The 15,511-nt window shown below is 27.9% G+C and overlaps 1 protein-coding gene across 2 annotated transcripts in view; it reads right to left on the bottom strand.

The window, feature by feature from the left end:
* The window catches only part of sema3aa (sema domain, immunoglobulin domain (Ig), short basic domain, secreted, (semaphorin) 3Aa), a 57,362-nt gene that overhangs the window by 15,064 nt on the left and 26,787 nt on the right, over window positions 1–15,511 (bottom strand). For both annotated transcript variants that reach the window (XM_077501400.1, XM_077501401.1), the window contains one exon: window positions 15,253–15,410. In XM_077501400.1, the coding sequence (XP_077357526.1) occupies window positions 15,253–15,410 (158 nt within the window). The remainder of the gene's footprint in view (window positions 1–15,252; window positions 15,411–15,511) is intronic.

Below are 15,511 nucleotides of genomic sequence, written 5' to 3'. Positions count from 1 at the left end.
AACAAAAAAAACGCCTTAGTATACATGTTTGTTTTTTAAAACAAATGCCTTACTATACATGGTCGTTTAAAAAAAAAAAAAAAAAAAAAAAAAAAAACGCCTTAGTATACATGGTCGTTTTTTTTTTAACAAAAAAAAAAAAACACGCCTTACTATACATGGTCGTTTAAAAAATAAATAAATGAATAAAACGCCTTACAATACATGGTCGTTTAAAAAAAAAAAAAAAAAAAAAAACGCCTTAGTATACATGGTCGTTTTTTTTTAAACAAAAAAGACGCCTTACTATAGTAAGGTGTCTTTTTTTTCGTTTAAAAAAAAAAAACACGCCTTACTATACATGGTCGTTTTAAAACAAATGCCTTACTATACATGGTCGTTTAAAAAAAAAAAGCCTTACTATACATGGTCGTTTAAAAAAAAAACAAAAAACGCCTTAGTATACATGGTCGTTTTTTTTTTAACAAAAAAAAAAAAAAAACACGCCTTACTATACATGGTCGTTTAAATAAATAAATAAATAAATAAATAAAACGCCTTACTATACATGGTCGTTTAAAAAAAAAAATGCCTTACTATACATGGTCGTTTAAAAAAAACAAAAAAAAACGCCTTAGTATACATGGTCGTTTTTTTTTTAACAACAAAAAAAAAAAACACGCCTTACTATACATGGTCGTTTAAATAAATAAATAAATAAATAAAACGCCTTACTATACATGGTCGTTTAAAAAAAAAAAAAAAAAAACGCCTTAGTATACATGGTTGTTTTTTTTTTTTAAACAAAAAAGACACCTTACTATAGTAAGGCATCTTTTTTTTTCGTTTAAAAAACAAAACAAAAAAAACCACGCCTTACTATACATGGTCGTTTAAAAAAAAAAGCCTTACTATACATGGTCGTTTTTTTTTAACAAAAAAAAAAACACGCCTTAGTATACATGGTCGTTTTTTTTTTAAACAAAAAAGACGCCTTACTATATATAGTAAGGCGTCTTTTTTTTCGTTTAAAAAAAAACAAAAAAAAAACACGCCTTACTATACATGGTCGTTTTAAAAAAAACAAAAAAAAAAACACGCCTGACTATACATGGTCGTTTAAAAAAAAAATGCCTTACTATACATGGTCGTTTAAAAAAAAATAAAAAATAAAAAAAGCCTTAGTATACATGGTCGTTTTTTTTTTTTTTTTTTAACAAAAAAGACGCCTTACTATAGTAAGGCGTTTTTTTTTCGTTAAAAAAAAAAAAAACACGCCTTACTATACATGGTCGTTTTAAAACAAATGCCTTACTATACATGGTCGTTTAAAAAAAAAAAGCCTTACTATACATGGTCGTTTTAAAAAAAAACAAAAAACGCCTTAGTATACATGGTCGTTTTTTTTTTAACAAAAAAAAAAAAAAACACGCCTTACTATACATGGTCGTTTAAATAAATAAATAAATAAATAAAACGACTTACTATACATGGTCGTTTAAAAAAAAAAAAAAAAAAAACGCCTTAGTATACATGGTCGGTTTTTTTTTTAAACAAAAAAGACGCCTTACTATAGTAAGGCATCTTTTTTTTCGTTTAAAAAAAAAACAAAAAAAACCACGCCTTACTATACATGGTCGTTTAAAAAAAAAAAGCCTCACTATACATGGTCGTTTTAAAAAAAATGCCTTACTATACATGGTCGTTAAAAAAAAAAAAAAGCCTTACTATACATGGTCGTTTTTTAAAAAACAACAACAACAAAAAAAACGCCTTAGTATACATGTTTGTTTTTTAAAACAAATGCCTTACTATACATGGTCGTTTTAAAACAAATGCCTTACTATACATGGTCGTTTAAAAAAAAAAAGCCTTACTATACATGGTCGTTTAAAAAAAAACAAAAAAACGCCTTAGTATACATGGTCGTTTTTTTTTTAACAAAAAAAAAAAAAAACACGCCTTACTATACATGGTCGTTTAAAAAAATAAATAAATGAATAAAACGCCTTACTATACATGGTCGTTTAAAAAAAAAACTGCCTTACTATACATGGTCGTTTAAAAAAAAAAAAAAAAAAAAAACGCCTTAGTATACATGGTCGTTTTTTTTTAAACAAAACAAAAAAAAAAAAACACGCCTTACTATACATGGTCGTTTAAAAAAAAAAAAGCCTTACTATACATGGTCGTTTTTTAAAAAACAACAACAACAAAAAAAACGCCTTAGTATACATGTTTGTTTTTTAAAACAAATGCCTTACTATACATGGTCGTTTAAAAAAAAAAAAAAAAAAAAAAAAAAAAAAAAACGCCTTAGTATACATGGTCGTTTTTTTTTTAACAAAAAAAAAAAACACGCCTTACTTTTTTTTCGTTTAAAAAAAAACAAAAAAAAACACGCCTTACTATAAATGGTCGTTTTTAAAAAAAAAAATGCCTTACTATACATGGTCGTTTAAAAAATAAAAAATAAAAAAAAACACGCCTTACTATACATGGTCGTTTAAAAAAATAAATAAATAAATAAAACGCCTTACTATACATGGTCGTTTAAAAAAAAAAAAAAAAAAAAAAACACGCCTTACTATACATGGTCGTTTTAAAACAAATGCCTTACTATACATGCTCGTTTAAAAAAAAAATGCCTTACTATACATGGTCGTTAAAAAAAAAAAAAAAAAACGCCTTAGTATACATGGTCGTTTTTTTTTTAACAACAAAAAAAAAAAACACGCCTTACTATACATGGTCGTTTAAATAAATAAATAAATAAATAAATAAAACGCCTTACTATACATGGTCGTTTAAAAAAACAAAACAAAAAAAAAAGCCTTAGTATACATGGTCGTTTTTTTTTTAAACAAAAAAGACGCCTTACTATAGTAAGGTGTCTTTTTTTTCGTTTAAAAAAAAAAAACACGCCTTACTATACATGGTCGTTTTAAAACAAATGCCTTACTATACATGGTCGTTTAAAAAAAAAAAGCCTTACTATACATGGTCGTTTAAAAAAAAAAAAAAAAACGCCTTAGTATACATGGTCGTTTTTTTTTTAACAAAAAAAAAAAAACACGCCTTACTATACATGGTCGTTTAAATAAATAAATAAATAAATAAAACGCCTTACTATACATGGTCGTTTAAAAAAAAAAAAAAAAAAAAAACGCCTTAGTATACATGGTCGTTTTTTTTTTAAACAAAAAAGACGCCTTACTATAGTAAGGTGTCTTTTTTTTCGTTTAAAAAAAAAAAAACACGCCTTACTATACATGGTCGTTTTAAAACAAATGCCTTACTATACATGGTCGTTTTAAAAAAAACCAAAAAACGCCTTAGTATACATGGTCGTTTTTTTTTAACAAAAAAAAAAAAACACGCCTTACTATACATGGTCGTTTAAATAAATAAATAAATAAATAAAACGCCTTACTATACATGGTCGTTTAAAAAAAAAAAAAAAAAAAAAACGCCTTAGTATACATGGTCGGTTTTTAAAAAAAAAAATGCCTTACTATACATGGTCGTTTAAAAAATAAAAAATAAAAAAAACACGCCTTACTATACATGGTCGTTTTAAAAAAAAAGCCTTACTATACATGGTCGTTTAAAAAAACAAACAAAAAAAAAAAAACGCCTTAGTATACATGGTCGTTTTTTTTTTTAAACAAAAAAGACGCCTTACTATAGTAAGGCATCTTTTTTTTCGTTTAAAAAAAAAACAAAAAAAAACACGCCTTACTATACATGGTCGTTTAAAAAAAAAATGCCTTACTATACATGGTCGTTTAAAAAATAAAAAATAAAAAAAACACGCCTTACTATACATGGTCGTTTTAAAAAAAAAGCCTTACTATACATGGTCGTTTAAAAAAACAAACAAAAAAAAAAAAACGCCTTAGTATACATGGTCGTTTTTTTTTTTAAACAAAAAAGACGCCTTACTATAGTAAGGCATCTTTTTTTTCGTTTAAAAAAAAAACAAAAAAAAACACGCCTTACTATACATGGTCGTTTTTTTGTCGAAATAAAAAGCCTTACTATACATGGTCGTTTTTTTGTCGAAAAAAAAAGCCTTAGTATACATGGTCGTTTTTTTGTCAGAAAAAAAAAAGCCTTACTATACATGGTCGTTTTTTTGTCGGAAAAAAAAGCCTTACTATACATGGTCGTTTTTTCGTCGGAAAAAAAAGCCTTACTATACATGGTAGTTTTTTTGTCGGGAAAAAAAAACGCCTTACTATACATGGTCGTTAAAAAAAAAAAAAAAAAAAAAGCCTTAGTATACATGGTCGTTTTTTTTTTAAACAAAAAAGACGCCTTACTATAGTAAGGTGTCTTTTTTTTCGTTTAAAAAAAAGAAAAACACGCCTTACTATACATGGTCGTTTTAAAACAAATGCCTTACTATACATGGTCGTTTAAAAAAAAAAAGCCTTACTATACATGGTCGTTAAAAAAAAAAAAAAAAAACGCCTTAGTATACATGGTCGTTTTTTTTTTAACAACAAAAAAAAAAAACACGCCTTACTATACATGGTCGTTTAAATAAATAAATAAATAAATAAAACGCCTTACTATACATGGTCGTTTAAAAAAACAAAACAAAAAAAAAAAGCCTTAGTATACATGGTCGGTTTTTTTTTAAACAAAAAAGACGCCTTACTATAGTAAGGTGTCTTTTTTTTCGTTTAAAAAAAAAAAACACGCCTTACTATACATGGTCGTTTTAAAACAAATGCCTTACTATACATGGTCGTTTAAAAAAAAAAAAGCCTTACTATACATGGTCGTTTAAAAAAAAAAAAAAAAACGCCTTAGTATACATGGTCGTTTTTTTTTTAACAACAAAAAAAAAAAACACGCCTTACTATACATGGTCGTTTAAATAAATAAATAAATAAATAAAACGCCTTACTATACATGGTCGTTTAAAAAAAAAAAAAAAAAAAAAAAACGCCTTAGTATACATGGTCGTTTTTTTTTTTAAACAAAAAAGACGCCTTACTATAGTAAGGCGTCTTTTTTTTTCGTTTAAAAAAAAAACAAAAAAAACCACGCCTTACTATACATGGTCGTTTAAAAAAAAAATGCCTTACTATACATGGTCGTTTAAAAAAATAAATAAATAAAAAAAACGCCTTACTATACATGGTCGTTAAAAAAAAAAAAAAAAAAAAAAAGCCTTAGTATACATGGTCGTTTTTTTTTTAAACAAAAAAGACGCCTTACTATAGTAAGGCGTCTTTTTTTTCGTTTAAAAAAAAAAAACCACGCCTTACTATACATGGTCGTTTTAAAACAAATGCCTTACTATACATGGTCGTTTTAAAAAAAAACAAAAAACGCCTTAGTATACATGGTCGGTTTTTTTTTAACAAAAAAAAAAAAAACACGCCTTACTATACATGGTCGTTTAAATAAATAAATAAATAAATAAAACGCCTTACTATACATGGTCGTTTAAAAAAAAAAAAACCAAAAAAAACGCCTTAGTATACATGGTCGGTTTTTTTTTTAAACAAAAAAGACGCCTTACTATAGTAAGGCATCTTTTTTTTCGTTAAAAAAAAACAAAAAAAAACACGCCTTACTATACATGGTCGTTTTTAAAAAAAAAAATGCCTTACTATACATGGTCGTTTAAAAAATAAAAAATAAAAAAAACACGCCTTACTATACATGGTCGTTTAAAAAAAAAATGCCTTACTATACATGGTCGTTTAAAAAAATAAATAAATAAATAAAACGCCTTACTATACATGGTCGTTTAAAAAAACAAAAAAAAACAAAAAAAACGCCTTAGTATACATGGTCGTTTTTTTTTAAACAAAAAAGACGCCTTACTATAGTAAGGCGTCTTTTTTTTCGTTTAAAAAAAACAAAAAAAAAACACGCCTTACTATACATGGTCGTTTTAAAAAAATGCCTTACTATACATGGTCGTTTAAAAAAAAAAAAAAAAAAAAGCCTTAGTATACATGGTCGTTTTTTTGTTTTTTTTTTAACAAAAAAGACGCCTTACTATATATAGTAAGGCGTTTTTTTTTCGTTTAAAAAAAAAAAAAAAAAAAAACGCCTTAGTATACATTGTCGTTTTTTTTCTAAAAAAAAAAACAAAAAAAAAAAAACGCCTTAGTATACATGGTCGTTTTTTTTTTTAAACAAAAAAGACGCCTTACTATAGTAAGGCGTCTTTTTTTTTCGTTTAAAAAAAAAACAAAAAAAACCACGCCTTACTATACATGGTCGTTTAAAAAAAAAATGCCTTACTATACATGGTCGTTTAAAAAAATAAATAAATAAAAAAAACGCCTTACTATACATGGTCGTTAAAAAAAAAAAAAAAAAAAAAAAGCCTTAGTATACATGGTCGTTTTTTTTTTAAACAAAAAAGACGCCTTACTATAGTAAGGCGTCTTTTTTTTCGTTTAAAAAAAAAAAACCACGCCTTACTATACATGGTCGTTTTAAAACAAATGCCTTACTATACATGGTCGTTTTAAAAAAAAACAAAAAACGCCTTAGTATACATGGTCGGTTTTTTTTTAACAAAAAAAAAAAAACCACGCCTTACTATACATGGTCGTTTAAATAAATAAATAAATAAATAAAACGCCTTACTATACATGGTCGTTTAAAAAAAAAAAAACCAAAAAAAACGCCTTAGTATACATGGTCGGTTTTTTTTTTAAACAAAAAAGACGCCTTACTATAGTAAGGCATCTTTTTTTTCGTTAAAAAAAAACAAAAAAAAACACGCCTTACTATACATGGTCGTTTTTAAAAAAAAAATGCCTTACTATACATGGTCGTTTAAAAAATAAAAAATAAAAAAAACACGCCTTACTATACATGGTCGTTTAAAAAAAAAATGCCTTACTATACATGGTCGTTTAAAAAAATAAATAAATAAATAAAACGCCTTACTATACATGGTCGTTTAAAAAAACAAAAAAAAACAAAAAAAACGCCTTAGTATACATGGTCGTTTTTTTTTTAAACAAAAAAGACGCCTTACTATAGTAAGGCGTCTTTTTTTTCGTTTAAAAAAAACAAAAAAAAAACACGCCTTACTATACATGGTCGTTTTAAAAAAATGCCTTACTATACATGGTCGTTTAAAAAAAAAAAAAAAAAAAAGCCTTAGTATACATGGTCGTTTTTTTGTTTTTTTTTTAACAAAAAAGACGCCTTACTATATATAGTAAGGCGTTTTTTTTTCGTTTAAAAAAAAAAAAAAAAAAAACGCCTTAGTATACATTGTCGTTTTTTTTCTAAAAAAAAAAAAAAAAAAAAAAAAACACGCCTGACTATACATGGTCGTTTAAAAAAAAAAAAGCCTTATTATACATGGTCGTTTAAAAAAAAAAAAGCCTTACTATACATGGTCGTTTAAAAAAAAAATAAAAATAAAAAAAGCCTTAGTATACATGGTCGTTTTTTTTTATTTTAACAAAAAAGACGCCTTACTATAGTAAGGCGTTTTTTTTTTCGTTTAAAAAAAAAACAAACAAAAAAACACGCCTTACTATACATGTTTGTTTTTTAAAACAAATGCCTTACATGGTCGTTTAAAAAAAAAAAAAAAAGCCTTAGTATACATGGTCGTTTTTTTTTTAACAAAAAAAAAACAAACACGCCTTACTATACATGGTCGTTTAAAAAAATAAATAAATGAATAAAACGCCTTACTATACATGGTCGTTTAAAAACAAACAAAAAAAAAAAACGCCTTAGTATACATGGTCGTTTTTTTTTAAACAAAAAAGACGCCTTACTATAGTAAGGTGTCTTTTTTTTCGTTTAAAAAAAAAAACACGCCTTACTATACATGGTCGTTTTTAAAAAAACAACAACAACAACAACAAAAACAAAAAAAACGCCTAAGTATACATGGTCGTTTATTTCTAATTTCTATAGTCTTTGGTGTGACCCGGCCAGGGGATTGAACCAACGACCTCCCAGTCATAGGGTGGACATTCTACCACTAGACCACTGAGCAGGTCCTTGAAGAAACAAAAAAACAAAAAAAAGCCTGACTATATGTGGTCGGGTTTAAAAAAAAAAAAAAAAAAAAAAAAAAAAAAACGCCTTACTAAACATGGTCGTTTTAAAAAAAAACAACAACAACAACAAAAAAACGCCTTAGTATACATGGTCGTTTAAAAAAAACCCAAAAAAAACAAAAAAAAAAAACGCCTTAGTATACATGGTCGTTTTTTTTTAACAAAAAAAAAAAAAACACGCCTTACTATACATGGTCGTTTAAAAAAATAAATAAATAAATAAGACGCCTTACTATACATGGTCGTTTAAAAAAAAACAAAAAAACAAAAAAACGCCTTAGTATACATGGTCGTTTTTAAAAAAAAAAAAAAAAGAAAAAAAAAAAAAAAAAAAAAAAAAAAAAAAAAAAAAAAAAAGGCTTACTATATCGGTCGTTTATTTCTATAGTCTTTGGTGTGACCCGGCCGGGGGATTGAACCCACGACCTTCCAGTCATAGGGTGGACATTCTACCACTAGACCACTGAGCAGGTCCTTGTAAAAAGAAAAAAACAAAAAAAAGCCTTACTATATGTGGTTGGGTTTTTAAAAAAAAAACAAAAAAAAAACGCCTTACTAAACATGGTCGTTTTTAAAACAAAACAAAACAACAACAACAACAAAAAAACGCCTTACTATACATGGTCGTTTAAAAAACAAACAAACAAAAAAAAAAAACACGCCTGACTATACATGGTCGTTTTAAAGGAAATGCCTTACTATATATGGTCATTTAAAAAAAAACAAAAAAAAACACACCATGGTCGTTTAAAAAAATAAATAAATAAATAAAACGCCTTACTATACATGGTCGTTTAAAAAAAAAAAAAGCCTTAGTATACATGGTCGTTTTTTGTTTTTTTTTTAACAAAAAAGACACCTTACTTTTTTACTATTTCCATGTTCGTTTCTATAGTCTTTGGTGTGTCCCGGCCAGGGGATTGAACCCACGACCTTCCAGTCATAGGGTGGACATTCTACCACTAGACCACTGAGCAGGTCCTTGTAAAAAGAAAAAAACAAAAAAAAGCCTTACTATATGTGGTTGGGTTTAAAAAAAAAAAAAAAAAAAAAAAACGCCTTACTAAACATGGTCGTTTTTAAAACAAAACAAAACAACAACAACAACAAAAAAACGCCTTAGTATACATGGTCGTTTAAAAAAACAAAAAAAAAACAAACAAAAAAAACGCCTTACTATACATGGTCGTTTTTTAAAACAAATGCCTTACTATACATGGTCGTTTAAAAAAACAAAAAAAACAAAAAACAAAAAAACGCCTTAGTATACATGGTCGTTTTTTTTTAACAAAAAAAAAAAAAACACGCCTTACTATACATGGTCGTTTAAAAAAATAAATAAATAAATAAAACGCCTTACTATACATGGTCGTTTAAAAAAAAACAAAAAAACAAAAAAACGCCTTAGTATACATGGTCGTTTTTTTTTTAAACAAAAAAGACGCCTTACTATAGTAAGGCGTCTTTTTTTTCGTTTAAAAAAAAACAAAAAAAAAACACGCCTTACTATACATGGTCGTTTTTTTTTTTTAAAAATGCCTTACTATACATGGTCGTTTAAAAAAAAAAAAAAAAAAACACGCCTTACTATACATGGTCGTTTTAAAACAAATGCCTTACTATACATGGTCGTTTAAAAAAAAAAAAAAAAAAACACGCCTTACTATACATGGTCGTTTTAAAACAAATGCCTTACTATACATGGTCGTTTAAAAAAAAAAAAAAAAAAAGCCTTAGTATACATGGCCGTTTTTTTTTTTTTTTTAACAAAAAAGACGCCTTACTATAGTAAGGCGTTTTTTTTTCGTTTAAAAACAAAAAAAAAAAAAAAAACGCCTTAGTATACATTGTCATTTTTTTTCTAAAAAAAAAAAAAAAAAAAAAAAAAAACACGCCTGACTATACATGGTCGTTTTAAAAAAAAATGCCTTACTATACATGGTCGTTTAAAAAAAATAAAAAAATAAAAAAAGCCTTAGTATACATGGTCGTTTTTTGTTTTTTTTAACAAAAAAAGACGCCTTACTAGAAGAGTAAGGCGTTTTTTTTTCGTTTAAAAAAAAAAAAAAAAAAAAAAACGCCTTAGTATACATTGTCGTTTTTTTTCTAAAAAAACAAAAAAAAACAAAAAAAAACAAAAAAAACGCCTTACTATACATGGTTGTTTTTTAAAACAAATGCCTTACATGGTCGTTTAAAAAAAAAAAAAAAAAGCCTTAGTATACATGGTCGTTTAAAAAAAAAAAAAAAAAAAAACACGCCTTACTATACATGGTCGTTTAAAAAAATAAATAAATGAATAAAACGCCTTACTATACATGGTCGTTTAAAAAACAAACAAACAAAAAAAACGCCTTAGTATACATGGTCGTTTTTTTTTAAACAAAAAAGACGCCTTACTATAGTAAGGTGTCTTTTTTTTCGTAAAAAAAAAAAAAAAACACACCTTACTATACATGGTCGTTTTTTAAAAAACAACAACAACAACAACAAAAAAAACGCCTTAGTATACATGGTCGTTTATTTCTAATTTCTATAGTCTTTGGTGTGACCCGGCCAGGGGATTGAACTCACGACCTCCCAGTCATAGGGCGGACATTCTACCACTAGACCACTGAGCAGGTCCTTGAAGAAACAAAAAAACAAAAAAAAGCCTGACTATATGTGGTCGGGTTTTAAAAAAAAAAACAAAAAAAAAAACGCTTTACTAAACATGGTCGTTTAAAAAAAAAAACAAAAAAAAAAAACGCCGTAGTATACATTGTCGTTTTTTTTCTAAAAAAACAAAAAAAAACAAAAAAAAAACAAAAAAAAACAAAAAAAAACGCCTTACTATACATGGTTGTTTTTTTAAAACAAATGCCTTACATGGTCGTTTAAAAAAAAAAAAAAAGCCTTAGTATACATGGTCGTTTAAAAAAAAAAAAAAAAAAAAACACGCCTTACTATACATGGTCGTTTAAAAAAATAAATAAATGAATAAAACGCCTTACTATACATGGTCGTTTAAAAAACAAAAAAAAAAAAAAAACGCCTTAGTATACATGGTCGTTTTTTTTTAAACAAAAAAGACGCCTTACTATAGTAAGGTGTCTTTTTTTTCGTAAAAAAAAAAAAAAACACACCTTACTATACATGGTCGTTTTTTAAAAAACAACAACAACAACAACAAAAAAAACGCCTTAGTATACATGGTCGTTTATTTCTAATTTCTATAGTCTTTGGTGTGACCCGGCCAGGGGATTGAACTCACGACCTCCCAGTCATAGGGCGGACATTCTACCACTAGACCACTGAGCAGGTCCTTGAAGAAAGAAAAAAACAAAAAAAAGCCTGACTATATGTGGTCGGGTTTTAAAAAAAAACAACAAAAAAAAAAAAAACGCCTTACTAAACATGGTCGTTTTTAAAAAAAAAAAAAACAACAACAACAAAAAAACGCCTTACTATACATGGTCGTTTAAAAAACAAAAAAAAAAAAAACGCCTTAGTATACATGGTCGTTTTTTTTTAAACAAAAAAGACGCCTTACTATAGTAAGGTGTCTTTTTTTTCGTTAAAAAAAAAAAAAACACACCTTACTATACATGGTCGTTTTTTAAAAAACAACAACAACAACAACAAAAAAAACGCCTTAGTATACATGGTCGTTTATTTCTAATTTCTATAGTCTTTGGTGTGACCCGGCCAGGGGATTGAACCCACGACCTCCCAGTCATAGGGTGGACATTCTACCACTAGACCACTGAGCAGGTCCTTGAAGAAACAAAAAAACAAAAAAAAGCCTGACTATATGTGGTCGGGTTTTAAAAAAAACAAAAAAAAAAAACAAAAAACGCCTTACTAAACATGGTCGTTTAAAAAAAACAAAAAAACAACAACAACAAAAAAACGCCTTAGTATACATGGTCGTTTAAAAAAACAAACAAAAAAAAAAAACAAAAAAACGCCTTAGTATACATGGTCGTTTTTTTTGAACAAAAAAAAAAAAAACACGCCTTACTATACATGGTCGTTTAAAAAAATAAATAAATAAATAAAACGCCTTACTATACATGGTTTAAAAAAAAAAAAAAAAAGCCTTAGTATACATGGTCGTTTTTTGTTTTTTTTTTTAACAAAAAAGACGCCTTACTTTTTTACTATTTCCATGGTCGTTTCTATAGTCTTTGGTGTGACCCGGCCAGGGGATTGAACCCACGACCTTCCAGTCATAGGGTGGACATTCTACCACTAGACCACTGAGCAGTTCCTTGTAAAAAGAAAAAAAAAAAAAAAGCCTTACTATATGTGGTTGGGTTTAAAAAAAAAAAAAAAAAAAAAACGCCTTACTAAACATGGTCGTTTTTAAAACAAAACAAAACAACAACAACAACAAAAAAATGCCTTAGCATACATGGTCGTTTTTTAAAACAAATGCCTTACTATACATGGTCGTTTAAAAAAAACAAAACAAAAAAAAACGCCTTAGTATACATGGTCGTTTTTGTTTTTTTTCGTTTAAAAAAAACAAAAACACGCCTTACTATACATGGTCGTTTAAATAAATAAATAAATAAATAAATAAAACGGCTTACTATACATGGTCGTTTTTTTTTGTTTTTTTTCTTAAAAAAAAAAAAAAAAAAAAAAAACGCCTTACTATACATGGTCGTTTTTTAAAACAAATGCCTTACTATACATGGTCGTTTAAAAAAAAATAAAAATAAATAAATAAAAAATAACACGCCTGACTATACATGGTCGTTTTAAAGGAAATGCCTTACTATATATGGTCATTTAAAAAAAAACAAAAAAAAACGCCTTACTATACATGGTCGTTAAAAAAAAAAAAAAAAAAAAAAGCCTTAGTATACATGGTCGTTTTTTTTTTTTCGTTTAAAAAAAAAAAAAAAAAAAAAAACGCCTTAGTATACATGGTCGTTTTTTTTTTAACAAAAAAAAAAACAAAAAACACGCCTGACTATACATGGTCGTTTTAAAAGAAATGCCTTACTATACATAGTCGTTTAAAAAAAAAACAAAAAAAAACCCGCCTTAGTATACATGGTCGTTTTTTTTTTAACAAAAAAAAAAAAAAAAAAAAAGGCTTACTATATCGGTCGTTTATTTCTATAGTCTTTGGTGTGACCCGGCCGGGGGATTGAACCCACGACCTCCCAGTCATTGGTTGGACACTCTACCACTAGACCACTGAGCAGGGCCTTGAAAAAACAAAAAAAACAAAAAAAAGCCTGACTATATGTGGTCGGGTTTTAAAAAAAAAACAAAAAAACAAAAAAAAAACGCCTTACTAAACATGGTCGTTTTTAAAAACAAAACAAAACAACAACAACAACAAAAAAACGCCTTAGTATACATGGTCGTTTTTTAAAACAAATGCCTTACTATATACATGGTCGTTTAAAAAAAAAAAGCCTTACTATACATGGTCGTTTAAAAAAAAAAAAAAAAAAAAAAAAACGCCTTAGTATACATGGTCGTTTTTTTTTAAACATAAAAAAAAAAAAAACACGCCTTACTATACATGGTCGTTAAAATAAATAAATAAATAAATAAAACGCCTTACTATACATTAGGGGTGTTAAAAAAAAATCGATTCGGCGATATATCGCGATACTACATCGCGCGATTCTCGAATCGATTCAATAATAGGCAAAATCGATTTTTTTTTTTTTTTTTTTTTTTTTTTTTAGGATTCACACCTTGAGCATGGAAGAATGTTAACATTAACATTAAGCCTTAATATTTTATTTTAATGCTGTTCAAACATGAAACAGATTACAACCTCTATAAGACTGAAATTTCAGATCAATAAATAATACATTTTCATATAAATCTTACACTCTACAAGCTTACTGATTAGTATTTTCTAAATTTGAATGAAAAAAAATCGCAACAATCGACGAAATTCGTATCGGGATTAATCGGTATCGAATCGAATCGTGACCTGTGAATCGTGATACGAATCGAATCGTCAGGTACTAGGCAATTCACACCCCTACTATACATGGTCGTTTAAAAAAAAAAAAAAAAAAAAAAAAGCCTTAGTATACATGGTCGTTTTTTTTTTTTAAACAAAAAAGACGCCTTTCGTTTAAAAAAAAAAAATAAATGCCTTACTATACATGGTCGTTTAAAAAAAAAAAAAAAAAAAAAAAAAAAAAAACACGCTTTAGTATACATGGTCGTTTTTTTTTAACAAAAAAAAAAAAAAGCCTGACTATACGTGGTTGGTAAAAAAAAAAAAAAAACGTCTTACTATACATGGTCGTTTTTTTAAAAACAACAACAACAACAACAACAACAACAAAAACGCCTTACTATACATGGTCATTTTTTTTGTTTGTTTTTTAAAACGCCATACTATATATACATGGTCGTTTAAAAAAACAAAAAAACAAAAAAACAAAAAACAAAACACGCCTTACTATGTATGGTCGTATTTTTTTTATTAAAAAAAAAAACGCCTTAGTATACATGGTCGTTTAAAAAAAAAAAAAAAAAAAAAACACGCCTTACTATACATGGTCATTAAAAATCATTGTAGTGTTTCGTTTCATTATTTACTAATCTAATTTTTCCTCTTTTATACCACCAGTTCAGTGGTCTAGTGGTAGCGTGTCTACCCTCAGGCTAGGAGGTTGTGGGTTCAATCCCTGACTGGGTCATACCACAGATGATAAAAATGGGACGTTACTTACTTGCTCGACACTCAGGCTAAGTTTGTCAAAATGAAGTCTGTATTTTAAGAAAAATATTTTGATATATTATACCGTGAAAAAGAGTCAGTATTGGTTGCTTTGAGTCTAAAAATACTATTTTCAAGACCGCAGTCATTGATAGGGGGCTAATATTTTCTTGTTTTTCAAAATCTTACAGGTAAATTTAAGTAAAATTTTCTCATTCTGTTGGCAGATAATTTTGCTTATTTAAAGAAATAATTTTCTTATTTTACTATATTTGTTCTTCAAATTTCTACTGATCTTTTTGCAATTGCACACTTTTGTGCCTTCCTTGGCCCCATCTGCTTCTCATTGTGATTTCTTTGCAGAGCAGAAGAATGTCAGGATGCTCCTGTGCAATGTCCCAACACCTCATTACAAGTACCGAGATGTTCTGGCCGTGCTTTGCGTTTGTAGCACTTTTTCCTGTGGCGCTGATAACTCCCAAGTGTGGTGTGGAAAGCGAGCTGATCCGGTACCTCTTGGCGGTGGGGAAGTATCTGGAGCACTCGGTGCCGTCCCAGGCGCAGTACGGGTCCCGGGCCAGGCAGCACTCGGCGCAGGCCTTCCCGTACACCTCGCAGCGGTGCAGGGACATCTGCGACACGCCCAACGACGAGCCCAAATACAACTGTTGCTGTGGGACGGAGGAGGCAAGAATGGTGGCTGAGTATTTATGTAGTTCTCAGCAGAATTCTGCTATTGATTTGAAAAAACGAGATTGCGGCTGTTGTAGTA

Source organism: Festucalex cinctus, chromosome 16 (assembly GCF_051991245.1).
Source record: "Festucalex cinctus isolate MCC-2025b chromosome 16, RoL_Fcin_1.0, whole genome shotgun sequence".
NCBI classification, from domain to species: Eukaryota; Metazoa; Chordata; class Actinopteri; order Syngnathiformes; family Syngnathidae; genus Festucalex; species Festucalex cinctus.
The sequence above is the reverse complement of the archived record's forward strand: the minus strand, read 5'-3'. Positions and strand labels throughout refer to the sequence as shown.